This window comes from Dicentrarchus labrax, unplaced genomic scaffold (assembly GCF_905237075.1).
Source record: "Dicentrarchus labrax unplaced genomic scaffold, dlabrax2021, whole genome shotgun sequence".
Lineage (NCBI taxonomy): Eukaryota > Metazoa > Chordata > Actinopteri > Moronidae > Dicentrarchus > Dicentrarchus labrax.
In genome coordinates this window covers 19,935,096-19,950,841 of record NW_026136708.1, presented here as the reverse complement: position 1 = coordinate 19,950,841, position 15,746 = coordinate 19,935,096, and the positions used below count along the sequence as shown (strand labels likewise).

Here is a 15,746-nt window from a genome sequence, read left to right as displayed (position 1 = left end):
CTATTGCATCATGATTAGGGCTCCTCCCCTGCCGACAGGCATATTGACCAATATCCTCAGCAGTGATGTTGTTAATGACCAAAGAGCAGGAAGTGTCCAGACTCATCCTGGCAGCTCGGGCTGAGCTCTCCACAACTTTTCCTTTCCGAACCTCAATGGAACTATAAGACTGATATGTGTTGTAAAACCATGTAATGATGGAGCATGTTGTGTCAGAGGGTGATGCACTGGCACAGGGCAGAATAACATCATGTCCAGATCTGTTGTAGAGATAGATAGGTTCTCCACTGATGCCTGCTGGGAAGAAAAGAATACATGTTCTGTAAGAAATTACACATAAAATCATCTGTATGGAGACTAAACAGTTAACATGAGGATTTTATTTCATCTTATTCTCAAACAAAAACAAAGATTGTTCCGTTATGAACTGTTTTTTTCATTGTTGCTGTTTTTTCACATTTGCAACCACAGGGAGGGAGTGTGTGACCCTCGGCCATCTAGTGGTTGTGTTTATATGAGAGTAATTCTCATTTCTATCTCAGTAAATCAGTGAATCAAGGGCTCTTTGGGATACAGCTTACCTCCACTGTGAAAACTGGAACAAAACAAGCAACACACAGTCGATCACAATGAACAAATGTTGTCTGAGACCAAATTAAAACTGCAGATCTGATCCTATTGTCTTTGTTTACTTGTGTATGTACTTGTGTCATCTTATGCACTTTATGTACTAACTGCATCAAGTTAGAATGTAAATACAATAATACTTTATCACATGGATGGAATCAAGTGTTGGATCTAAAAAAATGCCTTACCACCCCAGTTTGGTGTCAATTGCCATCAAATATGACGTCTATTTATATTTATTTTAGAATTAGTGTGTTAAAAAACGAAACATATATCATTTAATGATCTTTTATGGCCACATTTTAGACTCAGTGATCAGATTAAGTTCAATAAACACACAAAAATGTCTGAAGATTTGGATATTTAACAATTTATTGTTTTCTAATGCCACATTTATATATTTCTATCTGAATCTATTCTATTTCTATTACCAATGTGCCACAATAGTGTAATGTTATTGAGTTAAAATGTGATTAAATCAGCAGATATTTCTGCCACCCTCTTACCACACCATGAATATTTCTCTAGATCCGCCCCTGGGTGGAGTTTAAAGGAACCAATGAGAACACAGAGAGCAGACTGACTATATGATCATTACTTATCTTTATATCTACTATGTTGAAGTATATATGCATTTAAGGATCTATCTAAAAATAATTGATTCATATTGCTATCCTGTTCTTGTATCACAGCCGTTGGTTAATTTTTACAGGCCAGAAAGTTGATCAAAGCTCATTAAAATGGCTTTTAAAGTAAGACAATAGTGACTACTTCCTCATTATTTTTCACACGAGCCATTAAAAAATGTTAATGGAAATTCTCAAACTCTAGTGTTTCTATTAATAATATTGTTATTACCATTTTAATAAGAAAACAGAGCTTTACCTTCAAAGTGAAGCACAAAAATAAGGATTAATTCCAGTAGAGACATTTTGTGTCTATTCTCTGTCAGCAGGCGGACGCTGTGTGAGGCTTTTCTTCTCTACTATAGATCTGTAAATGGCGACGATTAAACAAAGTTCCTGTTTGTGGATGACTTAATGTGTGAAAATAACTTTCACCCAGCCCCCCACAAGTGCCACAGAGTTAGACTATCACTTCTATGTTCCTTTCAAGCAGACTGCACACGACAGCCACAAAAGAAAGAAACTTGTGTTTCACAAACTTGATACTTCTTAAACAAAAAGATTAGAATATAACTTTTTATTAAGTTTTTAAATCATTTAAGATACATTAAACGTGACTTTACTGAACAGATATACAGCTCATAATCTACAGGAAGTAATGAGACTTCCCCAAAATATACAAACAGTACATGTTAAGACACATAAATATCCTTCTTTCCTTTTTTTTATCAGATGAAAACCTTGTATGTCCAAATGTCAACATGCTGGAAACTCAAACGGTAATCTTTTATCAGCTGGATGATGGTACATTTTGGTCTCATTTAAAGGAATTTGTGAGAGTTATTTTAGCCCCAGACTCAAGTGTGATCAACATACAGAGTAATGGAAATGACGTCATTGTTCATTCTGTCACTTCAGGGGTCAAAAGAGGAAGGAACAACAACATTTTGACAGATCTTTCTCTGCTGCAGTGCTCCCCCACGTGGTTCTTTATTTTCCTTCATGTACACCCTGTGTGTCACTTTTAACTAAATATACAATATGTTAATGACTATTCATTGTAACAGAACATATATTATCACTTGAGAAATGTTGTGTTGTAACATAACACCAATGTATACAACTGGAGTACTTTATTTACCTTTATTACAAAACAGTAAAATATTTACACACAGGCTTTTTATATAAGTTGAAACAGTAGAAAGTCTGGGCAGTGTTTATGAACATAAAGCCTAACTTTAACAAAAGATATGAGTTTTGATGGTTTAAGGATATGAAACTCTTCTGCAGCCAATCTAGTTATAGTCAGATTTCAGATGGTTACAGACAGTTTTTATTACACATAAATTAAATGCACTCAAGGATCTACAAAGATAAATTATATACAGTATATGTTGTTTCTGTCATGGGAATAAAATATGTCCTCTGGATACTTTGATGATAGTTTGTTGCTAGAAAACCCACAAGATGGTGCTACTGTTCTTTAATGCCTCCATGTCTCACTGACAGTGGCAGACTGTAGTTATAATAAGCTGTACCTCAGGTTATCAGAACACCACTAACAACATAAGGTCTTTGCTGGATAGAAGGAATGTCAGTGAGTTACTTTGCTAATGCGCTGGCTAATGTATTCATAACTTAATGTGGACACAAACTCAATACTGTCAAATAAAACATAGTTAGACACACTCAGGTTGAATATGATGGTTAATACTGTCAGGCTGACATCAGACTATCAACACATTTATATGAGAAAATGTTTAAACAGAAACAAAATTATTTAAAATAATTTAAAGCTCAAGTTACCAATTTATTGCTTCTTTGAAAAAGAAAATCTGAAAAAAAACTCTGACATATTATCACGTATACAACAGACAGCTGTATTTACAACATCCAGCAAAGCAGCAGCAAGTTGTGTTCTTATCCACCTGTTTAATGTAAGCCCAACATTCACTCTTGTTTTAGGTCTGTGTTGATCTCCACCAACTCCTTAAAAACATTTCTGGCTCTTTAGCTGCTAAATGTTCCTTTATGTTCAACAGCTCGTCCCTAACTGTGTCTGTTGGTTGTTTGGTGCTGAGCAGGTAGTTTACAGTAGAGCTTCCTGCTACTGCTGGAAACAGGGCTGGTGCATACTTTTAAAAACAGGGAGGATTTCAAAACGCTTTCAGACTTTCAGAGCCTTTGATTTGTGCATTCTGGTGACTTAAAGCACTTAAAATGACAAAATAATAAGCACACTGCAACATATTTTGCTGTTAATTCTCAGGGAAGACTTAATAATAACCTGAATAATAATTTGGCCCTCTGACGTGAACTTGTTTGAATCTCTGGCATAAACTCATGTTCTTCAGTTTTCACTCAGTCATTATTATTGTGCCTTGAAAAGCACAATACTACTCTTCCCCATACTTATTATTATTCTTCTGTACGTTTTTCGGCACGTTTCTCCTCCCGCAGTTTTGGTCGCACATACACAAAAAAGGTATCAAAACGTGCGGCTCGGTGAGGACATTAGTGCTGAGACTTTTCTAAGCGTTTCGCCAAACAGTTTGCCGATAAATCGCCAAAAACCGGTCCAAAAAATGAATGGGTGTGTATTGCGAGAATGTTCAACCGCCAGAGTGCGTGACATCATCGCTAGAGTGTGGGGAGAGGAAAAAATTTGTTGAAAAATAAATTTGTAAACTGCTCTCAAGGCCACAAATATCACTCTACAAAAATAATTTGTAGATAGAAACGTAGGTAAACTCGTTGGGGTCGCAGTGATACCACTGTTGAAGCTGTCAGACAAATAGTTTTGGCGGGAGACGCACTGATGCGCCAGCAACACCCTCTCACGGCCCCATCTACTCCCATGTTAAATGTAGAGGAGAAATGTTTAACGGAGCTCGTTGAACCTCTTCTCTCTCAATCTCCCCAGGTCACATTTTTTAACTTTAGCCACTGAAACTCGGCAGTGCTATAGTCAACAAGATGACGACGCTCACGGTCTTCTCGGTTTTAATTTCGGTCGTTCCTGGCCATGGGTTCGAGGGTATTCATTTTAAATGTTTCTGTCTCTCTGAGGAGTTAGAGACAGAGAGAGAGCGCGCGCAGCTGCTGTGGTTGTTGCCCTGATTGCCATGACAACCAAAGCCTGCTCACACACACACACACACACACACACACACACACACACACACACACACACACACACACACACACACACACACACACACACACACACACACAGACACACACACACACACATAGCTAGCTACAGAGGCTGACATGGCATTAATATGCTAGTGCTAACGTGCTAGAGAGCAAGGCACAATCAAAATTTCTTTAGGAATTTTCTAGTTCATTCTCTTGTCTCAGGGTTGGAAAAGTATGATTTACTCAAACGTTAATTCAAAGGCCAAAGAGCACATCATCAACTAACATTAGTTTGTGAGGTTACAGTAGGGTGACCAGACGTCCCAGATTTTCGGGGACAGTCCCCGATTTGGCCGACCTGTCCCCGCTTAAAGCTGTCCCCGAGAATGTCCCCGATTTGAACGGGGGGAAAAAAAAGTTGCGTATGGATGCACACTCCAGTTATTATGGTTAAACCAGTTTAACTAACGTGCTGACGTTACGCAGTAAATGGCTTGTGTCGACCGGCTGGTCTCTGCTCCCGCTGTGCTGCGGCACATCCACGCCACAACAGCAGAGCGCTCCTCTGCTCGTCCGTGCAGCTGCAGGTGAGTGACGGGGGAGCCAGCTGGAGAGCGCCTCCTTTTTTATTTTATTTTAGGGGCACCGTCCTTACAGGGGGAAGCACGCGTTGCAGGTTGCACTCAGAGTTTGTTCTGACTTTCTATCACAAGGAGTGTACAGCGTAAGTGTAAATCCTCTCATGTAATGCTTTGCTGTGAAATATGGCTGAAGTCACGAGTGGAAGTGTGCACATGTTGACAAGCTCCCGTGAGTTGATTGACATAGCTAAAAAAAAAAAAAAACTATAAATAATAATAATAATAAGAAGAAGAATCAGAGTCAAATCAGAATCCAAGTTCTTCATATTGGTTAACAGTTTGGATGGGTTAAAGGTAACTTCTTATTGGCTACTCATTTGCTTTGTCAAAATACATTAACATGTAATTGCCCCTATTATTTATTTTATAACGATAACGATTAACAATTTTGACCACCGCGCTAAAAAATGTCCCCGATTTTCATTTCGGAAATCTGGTCACCTTAGGTTACAGATTACATTAAAGAAGCATTGATGGTTGGGAGGATAACTTTTTGCCTGTATTGTTGTCCATGTGGAAAAATGACTGTGATGATATTTGACTTTCTGGTGAGCTGACGTTGGTGTGGAAGTTGTTGATCAGTGCAGTCTATTAGTAGCAGGACGTGCTTCTACATTTTCATAATTGACTTCGTGGCCATCCTGATGCACCTGTGAAATACAACACAACCAATGAGATTCTGAATTGTTTGAAGGGAACAAACTGTTGATGTTTCTACCAGAGAGACTGCAGCCTCTGTGGGCACAGAAGGAACAACAGTCTCAAATGAAAAAGTTACATCTTTTATTTTCCTAATCTTATTCATTATTTTTTAACTCACATTTTTGTCATCAAGTGGTTTTGTGTTCACTGAAAAACAACAATAAAAAGTACCATTAAAATTCTAAACATATGATTTATATGAAGCAGTTGTACCAAATGATGGTCTGAGTTTCCTCACCTCTGTGTCTGATGACAAGAACAGTGATTACAATCATTAAGGTCAGTGCTGTTATTCTTAGAGCCAACATGATAGGGCTCAGAGGCCAATCTGTAGAATCTGTTGAACATGATTTAGAAAGAAATACGTCACTGTTGTCACAGTAAATAAGTTCAATAGTTAATGGCCTACAAGAAAAAATAACCAGAATGTTACAAATTGTTCTACTGTGAAAATACTTTATCTCCAACATGTGAAACTTTGAGAAACCAACAGGCAAAGCTCTGTATCTGTTGAGCTGCATATTATTTTACCTGAATGAGGTTCTCCTGGCTGATCGTCTCCTGTCCCTCCTATGAAGACAGGTGTGTAGTCAGCCTCTATCTTTACATTGTTCTCATCAACAAACTGGCAGGTGTATCTCCTGTTGTGCCCACTCTGACGCTTCACTTTCAGAACAGAGACACAGCTCATCTGTCCGAGGAACTTGTACCCGACACCTTCATCAAGCAGCACAGTTCCTGTCTCATTCACCCAGCGGACGCTGTTCTGTTTACAAGGACCGAGTACATTGTATCTCGACAGAGAGCAATCTAATGTGACTTCACCGTCCCTCTTTGGATCAGCGTCTGGAGGAGATGGAGAGACTGAGAGAAAACAAGTGATAACTGTTAACTCAGTGTAAAAAATGTCTTGAGCGACTTTACTTAAAGGAAAATGCTGGTGCAAAATGAACCTGGGGTTAATAACACATGTGTACCGAGTTGGTCCGTTCTCTGGGATATGTTTTCATGCTAATCGACCGTGACCCGTTTTAGCACAAACTGTTAATTAGCTTATAACGCTAGTCAACGGGGCACAGAGTAACGTGAAAAGAAATCACTTTTTATACCACTAACAAGACTCAAAATAGCACCACACTTACACGGTAGCATAATGAGGGTCCCTACCTATAAACCGAAGCATTGAGAACTTTGTAAGTGTACAGACAGTTTATTAAAAAGATAGTTTAGAACAACAGTAGCGTTCGCGTATACAGGCGGGCGCTATCTTGGGAAAACAGTCAGGGGTTCGGTCATTCATGCAGATCAATGATCAAGATTTACAGCTGGCGATGTGAACTAAAACAAACGTAATTTGCTCAATATATCAGAAATAATCCCACCGATGTAAAACACAACTTGTCTAGTGTACTTACTCAGTGGATAACTGTCCATCTGGTCCCTCCGCTATGAGTCGCTGCGAGTACAGCTCTGTTTATCAGAGAGGGGAAATCTGTACTGACTGTACAAAACACTGCGTCTCTTGGGTGTCGCGACGCAACAGGTCCCACTCACCACCAGTTTCCCGAAGTACGAGGCTGTGTTGCGGCATTGACTACCGGTAGCTCTCTCTCTCTCGTAGCCCTTTCACGGAGCTCCCGCAGCTCTTCGTCTGTATATTCCGGCTCCAAAAGATAAGGACGTCTATCAAACTGAAAGGGTTCGTTGTCGATGTCTTCAAATTCAGTTGAATAATCCGCCATTTCTTTAGTGTGTATCCTGTGGAAGCACTAGTCTCTGTTGCGTTCAGTGCTTCTCTTATGTGCTCAGTGCTTTCTTCCAGCAACAACGTTTCCACGGAGACGTGAAGTGAATTTCGCGTGAAACGCTGATAAACAGAGCTGTACTCGAAACTTTTTTCCACGTCCCGAAAATAAATTGGAGGCAGCGACTCATACCGGACGGACCAGATGGACAGTTATCCACTGAGTAAATACACTAGACAAGTTGTGTTTTACATCGGTGGGATTATTTCTGATATATTGAACAAATTACGTTTGTTTTAGTTCACATCGCCAGCTGTAAATCTTGATCATTGATCTGCATGAATGACCGAACCCCTGACTGTTTTCCCAAGATAGCGCCCGCCTGTATACGCGAACGCTACTTTTGTTCTAAACTATCTTTTTAATAAACTGTCTGTACACTTACAAAGTTCTCAATGCTTCGGTTTATAGGTAGGGACCCTCATTATGCTACCGTGTAAGTGTGGTGCTATTTTGAGTCTTGTTAGTGGTATAAAAAGTGATTTCTTTTCACGTTACTCTGTGCCCCGTTGACTAGCGTAATAAGCTAATTAACAGTTTGTGCTAAAACCAGTCACGGTCGATTAGCATGAAAACATATCCCAGAGAACGGACCAACTTGGTACACATGTGTTATTAACCCCAGGTTCATTTTGCGCCAGAATTGTCCTTTAATCAGAAACTGACATATCACACTGACAGACACCTTGCTCACTGGTTGGGTTTGGGAAATGCCTTTCAAGAAGAGACATAGTGGACAAGAAAAGGATGTATAACTGGATTGAGGTTGAGCTTGAAACAATACAACATTTTTGTCCCAAAAAACATTTGCCAAAAGTAAAATTCTCTCTTGATCATTTCAATGAGTTTTCATGGAATTGAGACTCACTTGTGAGAACATTTAGATATATATATACATCATTATAACTGTCCCTCCCCTTACGACAGGTGTATTGACCAACATCCTCAGCAGTGATGTTGTTAATGACCAAAGAGCAGGAAGTGTCCAGACTCATCCTGGCAGCTCGGGCTGAGCTCTTCTCAACTTTTCCTTCCTGAACCTCAGTTAAAGTCTGAGATCGATCTCTGTTGTAAAACCATGTAATGATGGAGCATGTTGTGTCAGAGGGTGATGCACTGGTACAGGGCAGAATGACATCATGTCCAGATCTGTTGTAGAGATAGATAGGTTCTCCACTGATGCCTGCTGGGAAGAAAATAATACATGTTCTGTTAGAAATGACACATAAAACCATCTGTATGGAGACTAAACAGTTAACATGAGGATTTTATTTCATTTTATTCTCAAACAAAAACAAAGATTGTTCCGTTATGAACAGTTTTTTATTGTTGCTGTTTTTTTCACATTTGCAACCACAGGGAGGGAGTGTGTGACCCTCGGCCATCTAGTGGTTGTGTTTATATGAGAGTAATTCTCATTTCTATCTCAGTAAATCAGTGAGTCAAGGGCTCTTTGGGATACAGCTTACCTCCACTGTGAAAACTGGAACAAAACAAGCAACACACAGTCGATCACAATGAACAAATGTTGTCTGAGACCAAATAAAAACTGCAGATCTGATCTTATTGTCTTTGTTTACTTGTGTATGTACTTGTGTCATCTTATGCACTTTATGTACTAACTGCATCAAGTTAGAATGTAAATACAATAATACTTTATCATATGGATGGAATAAAGTGTCGGATCTAAAAAAATGCCTTACCACCCCAGTTTGGTGTCAATTGCCATCAAATATGACGTCTATTTATATTTATTCTAGAATTAGTGTGTTAAAAAATGAAACATATATAATTTAATGATCTGTTATGGTCACATCATAGACTCAGTGATCAGCTTAAGTTCAATAAACACACAAAAATGTCTGAAGATATAGATATTTAACAATTTATTGTTTTCTAATGCCACATTTATATATTTCTTTCTAAATCTATTCTATTTCTATTACCAATGGGCCACAATAGTGTAATGTTATTGAGTTAAAATGTGATTAAATCAGCAGATATTTCTGCCACCCTCTTACCACACCATGAATATTTCTCTAGATCCGCCCCTGGGTGGAGTTTAAAGGAACCAATGAGAACACAGAGAACAGACGGACTATATGATCATGACTTATCTTTATATCTACTATGTTGAAGTATATATGCATTTAAGGATCTATCTAAAAATAATTGATTCATATTGCTATCCTGTTCTTGTCTCACAGCCGTTGGTTCATTTTTACAGGCCAGAAAGTTGATCAAAGCTCATTAATGTGGCTTTTAAAGTAAGACAATAGTGACTACTTCCTCATTATTTTTCACTTGAGCCGTTAACAAATGTTAATGGAAATTCTCAAACTCTAGTGTTTCTATTAATAATATTATTATTACCATTTAAATAAGAAAACAGAGCTTTACCTTCAAAGTGAAGCACAAAAATAAGGATTAATTCCAGTAGAGACATTTTGTGTCTACTCTCTGTCAGCAGGCGGACGCTGTGTGAGGCTTTTCTTCTCTACTATAGATCTGTAAATGGCGGCAATGAAACAAAGTTCCTGTTTGTGGACGTCTTAATGTGTGAAAATAACTTTTAAAAGCAACACCCATCACCCAGCCTGTAATAAGTAACACAGAATTTGGCTTACATCACTTCCATGTTCTTTTTAAGCAGACTGCACACGACAGCCATAAAATAAACTTTGTCTTCACAAACTTGATACGTCTTGAACAAAATTATTAGAATATAACTTATACAATGTTTATTTCTTTAAGATACATTAAAAGTGACTTCACTGAACAGAGATACAGATCATTATCTACAGATGCTCCAGGAAGTGATGAGACTTCCCCAATATATACACACAATACATGTTAAGACACAGTAATATACATATTTTTTCTCTGTGTAGGTTGTAAAATGTTACCAGATGAAAACCTCCAACTGTCAACATGCTGGAAACTCAAAAGGTAATCTTTTATCAGATGGATGATGGTACATTTTGGTCTCATGCTAAGGAATTTGTTTTTTTTTAGCCCCAGACTCAAGTGTGATCAACATACAGAGAAATGGAAATGATGTCACTGTTCATTCTGTCACTTAAGTGGTCAAAAGAGGAAGTGACGTGTTTGACGATTCATTGTTACATAGCATATATTGTCACTTGAGATATGTTGTGTTGTAACATAACTCAAATGCTTAGAACTGGAGTACTTTGTTTACCTTTTTTACAAAAGTGTGAGATGAGATTACCCGCAGGGTTTTTATATAAGTTGAAACAGTCTGGGCAGTGTTTATGAACATAAAGCCTAACGTCCTGCAGTCAATCTCGTTATAGACATATCTAAGATGGTTACAGGAAGTTTTTATTACACAGAAATTAAATGCTCTGAAAGATCTAAATTATAAAACCCAAAACCATAAATTATATGCAGTGTATGTTTTTGTCATGGGAATTAATTATGTCCTCTGGATACTTTGATGATAGTTTGTTACTAAAATAACCCACAAGATGGTGCTAATGTTCCTAAATCCTCCATGTCTCACTGACAGTGGCAGACTGTAGTTACAATAAGCTGTACCTCTGTGAAAGTATGAATGTGACTTTAAATCTATTTACTTATTTTTTTACTATTATTTAACAAGATAAGTAATTTGTAGAACCATTCATCATTTACAATAATGACCTGACCAGGATAACTTTGTTGGGTTTTCACGAGGCTCGTGCCGATGGAGCTATTCACTCTGTCATAGCCTGCCTCCAACATGAATAAGGCCTGTGTGTGGACAGATTGTTGGTGTAAGGGTGAGTACAGTAGGTGACTGGTTGACAGAAGGGGTCTTTGAGCTCTGAGATGGGCAAGATGTTCTCCGAAGCTATTCACCTGTGCCTGTCTCAGACCTGATAGTGACAACTTCTCCACAAAAGGAGGACTTCATTTCAAGCTGATGGTGATTTAAATCATTGTCGGAGCCATCAGGGGCTTGGGGCCAAGTGTCAGAAGGATGGGTAAGGAATTGAGGCCCTTGACTCTACAGGTTTTGCCACTGGGTCTCTTAAAGGGTTTTGCCCCTGGTAAGGTCATCAGATGGGTCACTGACTGTATTAACATACCTCCAGTCAGCTGTTAATACATTCTTATAGCTCAGAGACTCTGGTACCTTAAAATGGCATCAATCTGCCCGCAACCAAGCCAGTGGGGTAGAATCTGACCAAAGGACGGTACGTCTGATAGGAAGGGTCAGTTCAGTTGAACCATGACCCAATTATAAAAGAAAACTGTGTATATGAAATTACATATAATTAAAGAATAAGGAACACTATGATCATATGTTTTGTAACAGCAACCATTTGGAAAAGTATCTAGTACAGAAAGTATTATTTAAATATCATTAAGATGATATAAATGGTCCCTACCACTATTTACCAACTGAATGAATTACACAACAATCTTTTGATCAATACTAAAATATAACTGTGAGTAATTACTAATATAAACTTATTGCAGATACCTAATCATACATGGACACTAGATGGCAGTATTACGATATGAAACTAAAACATGTTTGACTCCTTGTATTAATATATTTATTATTTTATGTCATACAGAGATCACAGTTGGATTGAACATCAAGATAACAACTGCTGATCAATGTTAGCTGGATTACCAACTGATTACATGTTTCATGCACAATGATGCAGAGTTGGTTAAAAGGAAGAGTATTAAGTGGTTTCCAGGATGGTGTTTCTGAAGAGTCCATCTTTACTCTCAGATCAGGTCAGAAAGAAAGGGAGGGGGGAGTCTGTGTGTTTGTGTGTATGTGTGCAGATCTGGTTGTCAGAAACAGAAGAGGAGCTCACACTTTAGTGATAATCACAGTTGTTTTGACATGACCTCCTTGGGGGAAGCCAAAACAATATCAGTCATAGATGAGGTCTTATTTCTCTCCTGTAGAAAGAACTAGAACACCTGGTAATCCAGGCCTGTCTTTAAAGCTGATCTTTCCTCAGAATGGGTGATTTCTCCATTCTGTTTAATATCAGTGTGATAGTGTTTGAGGGAAAGGAGCAAGTTGAGTTATAGTGTATATGCCTGGCTTCAATTATTTGCATCCTGCAGTGCCGTTACACCTTGGCCTCCTTTATGTGAATGACCCAAGTATTGATTGTTTTTCATCAGTTATATGAATTGAAGATTTAGAGGATAAGTTGAAACACTGTGACGAGTGCAGGCTTGAATCTCAAAGAAGAGGCAGGAAGAAAGAGTCAAGTAAATAACTTCTATTTATTTAAAACCTACAAGCTCAACACACAATAGGAAAAAAATACATTTGAATCTTTTTACTGGATATCACAGCAGTGCTAATGCAATATAACACAAATATACAACAAAATAAAATGCTTCAAATGGCAAAACAACATAAAAACAATAAGATGGGCTCACACTCCAAACATACAATGTTAAATCCTAATGACCACTGGATCATACAATATATTAACAAAAGGAATGTAAATTAAAATGTATATTACAACAAGAATTTATTCCACTATTCACAAAGAATATTTTTTGTTAAAAAATGAAAATTGTCTCAACTAAAATATCTGAATAAACAGAAACACAATGAGAGCTGCAATGCTCGACAGTTTTGTGTTTTGGTCAAACAATTGTGTTTGCTGACCAACAAAGATGCAATCTATTTCAACAAGAACTCTGACTTTCACTTGTGACAATCACGCTGCCAACTCTGACTAATGAAATATTAAATTCAACTGAGTAATAGTTTTAGTACCAGTTTAACAGAACAACAGTCTTAATGTTGAGCAAAGCAACAACAAACTAGAAACAACTACACAACATTTGATAAGAACACTGAGGCACAAATCCAACTGTCCCCTTCCTCAGACAGAAAACACTCTTGCAGCAGGTTTTATGAATATGACATTATGGGAAGTCTCATATCCTCTGATTTATTTTGGTTGGCTGAGATAGCTGTAGAGGCCGCTGGGATCATTGTCTGCTTCTGTCTTCAATGAAGTCTTGATTGTAGAATAAGTCACCTCCTCCTCCTCCTCCTCCTCTTTGACCTGTGTGACACAATCCAGAGGTTTACAGTGACATTGTGATGAGCTGTGATGAGGTTTTCATTCACATCGGGACCAGATATAATTACAGTCATATTTAGGAAGCTGGCTGTGCACGGGGGAATTATCATGTTGAAACAGTCGCCACAAAATTGGAAACACATCTTAAAATATGATTTTAGTCTTTAGCATTAAGATTTAAAATGAACATAACACATGCTGTGTAATTGATCATCAGCATATTAATAAAATATTGCAAAACAATTTCACTGCAAAGCTACAGAAGGTATTACTGCCACGCCAGAAAAAGTAAAACAGATCAGTTTTACATTAAAACATGAAAAGTTTATTGTTATAACAAGATATTTTCATGTTATTACGATATACAAACTAATTACCTTATAACAATTAACTTGTGAAACGTGTAACAACAGAAGTGATAGTGACATGTATAACAATATTAGTTATTATATTATAACATGAAATATTTTAGTTATAACAAAATAAATAGTATTTTGTTATAAAGAGAATATATAACAAGTAAAGTTATAACGTGATAAATTTGTGCTTATACAATATAGTAATATAAAATATCTTGTTATCATGTGAAAAACATCTTATAAACTTTTCACATTGTAACGTGATACTGATCAGTTTCTGTTTTTATAGTATGACAGCAACACACTGCCGACAAAGCAAATTTAAGATTAAACCATTATTGAAGAAGAAAAGCACAGCTGAATAAATACAGGCGTATCGAGTCACTCACCTTTTTCTTAGGAGAGGTCTGTTGATTACCATGGCTAACAGTAGCATAGGTCAGATTGCTCTCTGGCTCTTCCTGAGTACAAATAACACAGTGGGTTATGAAACACAAACAGAAAGTGTTCACTGTATTGACTCTCCAGAAATGTATTCCTGAAAACCATCTCATACTCTTCCTTTTAACCAAGTCTGAAAATTATGAATTAAACATGAAATGAGTCAGTAATCCAGCTAACGTTAATCAGCAAACATTGTCTTGATGTTTAATCCAACTTTATTGTCTGTATGACATAAAATAAGAAAGATATTAATACAAGGAGTCCAACGTGTGGTTGTGTTTCTGAGGTGAGGAAAGGGAAACATACCTCATCATTTACTGTCAGTTTGTCAGCAGTGGAATAATGCTGTAATGGATGTACAGTAAATATTGTTTGAGTACATATTAGTACATTTTAGGAAGCATATGAATATGATTGGGAGGTAACACAGTTGGTATTTGTCTTGTGATTGTTACATTTTACTCACAGGGTGTTCGGTTGGTTTTCGAACATCTGGAACAAAAAGTAACATTTGAAAGATTAGTTATCATCATTCTTTACATTATACACGTTATCTTTTATACTGCGGCCATAAAATACACTTGTTTGTGATTGACTGTCTGTTTCTATTAGCTAAGTTTGTATTATTGGTAATGAAAGGCATATATAATAATATAGTATAACATAACATAACATCATAATAATATAATTTACCATTCAAGCATATTGTACATTATGTGTATCACATCATAATACTTTGTTTTACTGACCTGCTGTCACTTTGGCTCTCTTCCTGTATTTGATGAGAACAGCAGCGATGACAACCAGCACTACCACCACCCCGACCACTGCACCGATTATGATGTAGGTCTGATTATGAAACTGATCTGTAGTCAGAGGATACCAGTTAGAAATTAAATTCATGAAAAAATAGGTAATCAACTTAATAGAAAATATGTGATCAGATAGAGTTTTTGGTCAAATGTGGATTTTAAATATTTAAAAATTTGAACAAACTGGCAGGTGCAGAACATCATGTCAGATTTCACTTCCATGTTCTTTCTAAGCAGACTGCACACGACAACCACAAAAGAAACTTTGTCTTCACAAACTTGATACTATTTGTCCAAAGTTATTAGAATATGACTTATACAATGATTTTAAGTAAGTAACGAATTATCTAAGATACATTTAAAGTGACTTCACTGAACAGAGGTACAGATCATACTCACACACAGTACAAAATAAGAAGTACACTGCAACAGATATTGCAGTTCATTCTCAAGAAAGACTCAATAATAACCTGAATAATAATCTTCAGTTTTCACTCATCCATTCA

At 37.3% G+C, this 15,746-nt stretch overlaps 1 protein-coding gene across 1 annotated transcript in view; it reads right to left on the bottom strand.

Annotated features, from left to right (window-relative positions):
- The window catches only part of LOC127368569 (uncharacterized), a 140,204-nt gene that overhangs the window by 55,263 nt on the left and 69,195 nt on the right, over window positions 1-15,746 (bottom strand). The window contains exon 12 of the mRNA XM_051409504.1: window positions 6,455-6,601. Coding sequence (XP_051265464.1) covers window positions 6,455-6,601 — 147 coding nt within the window. The remainder of the gene's footprint in view (window positions 1-6,454; window positions 6,602-15,746) is intronic.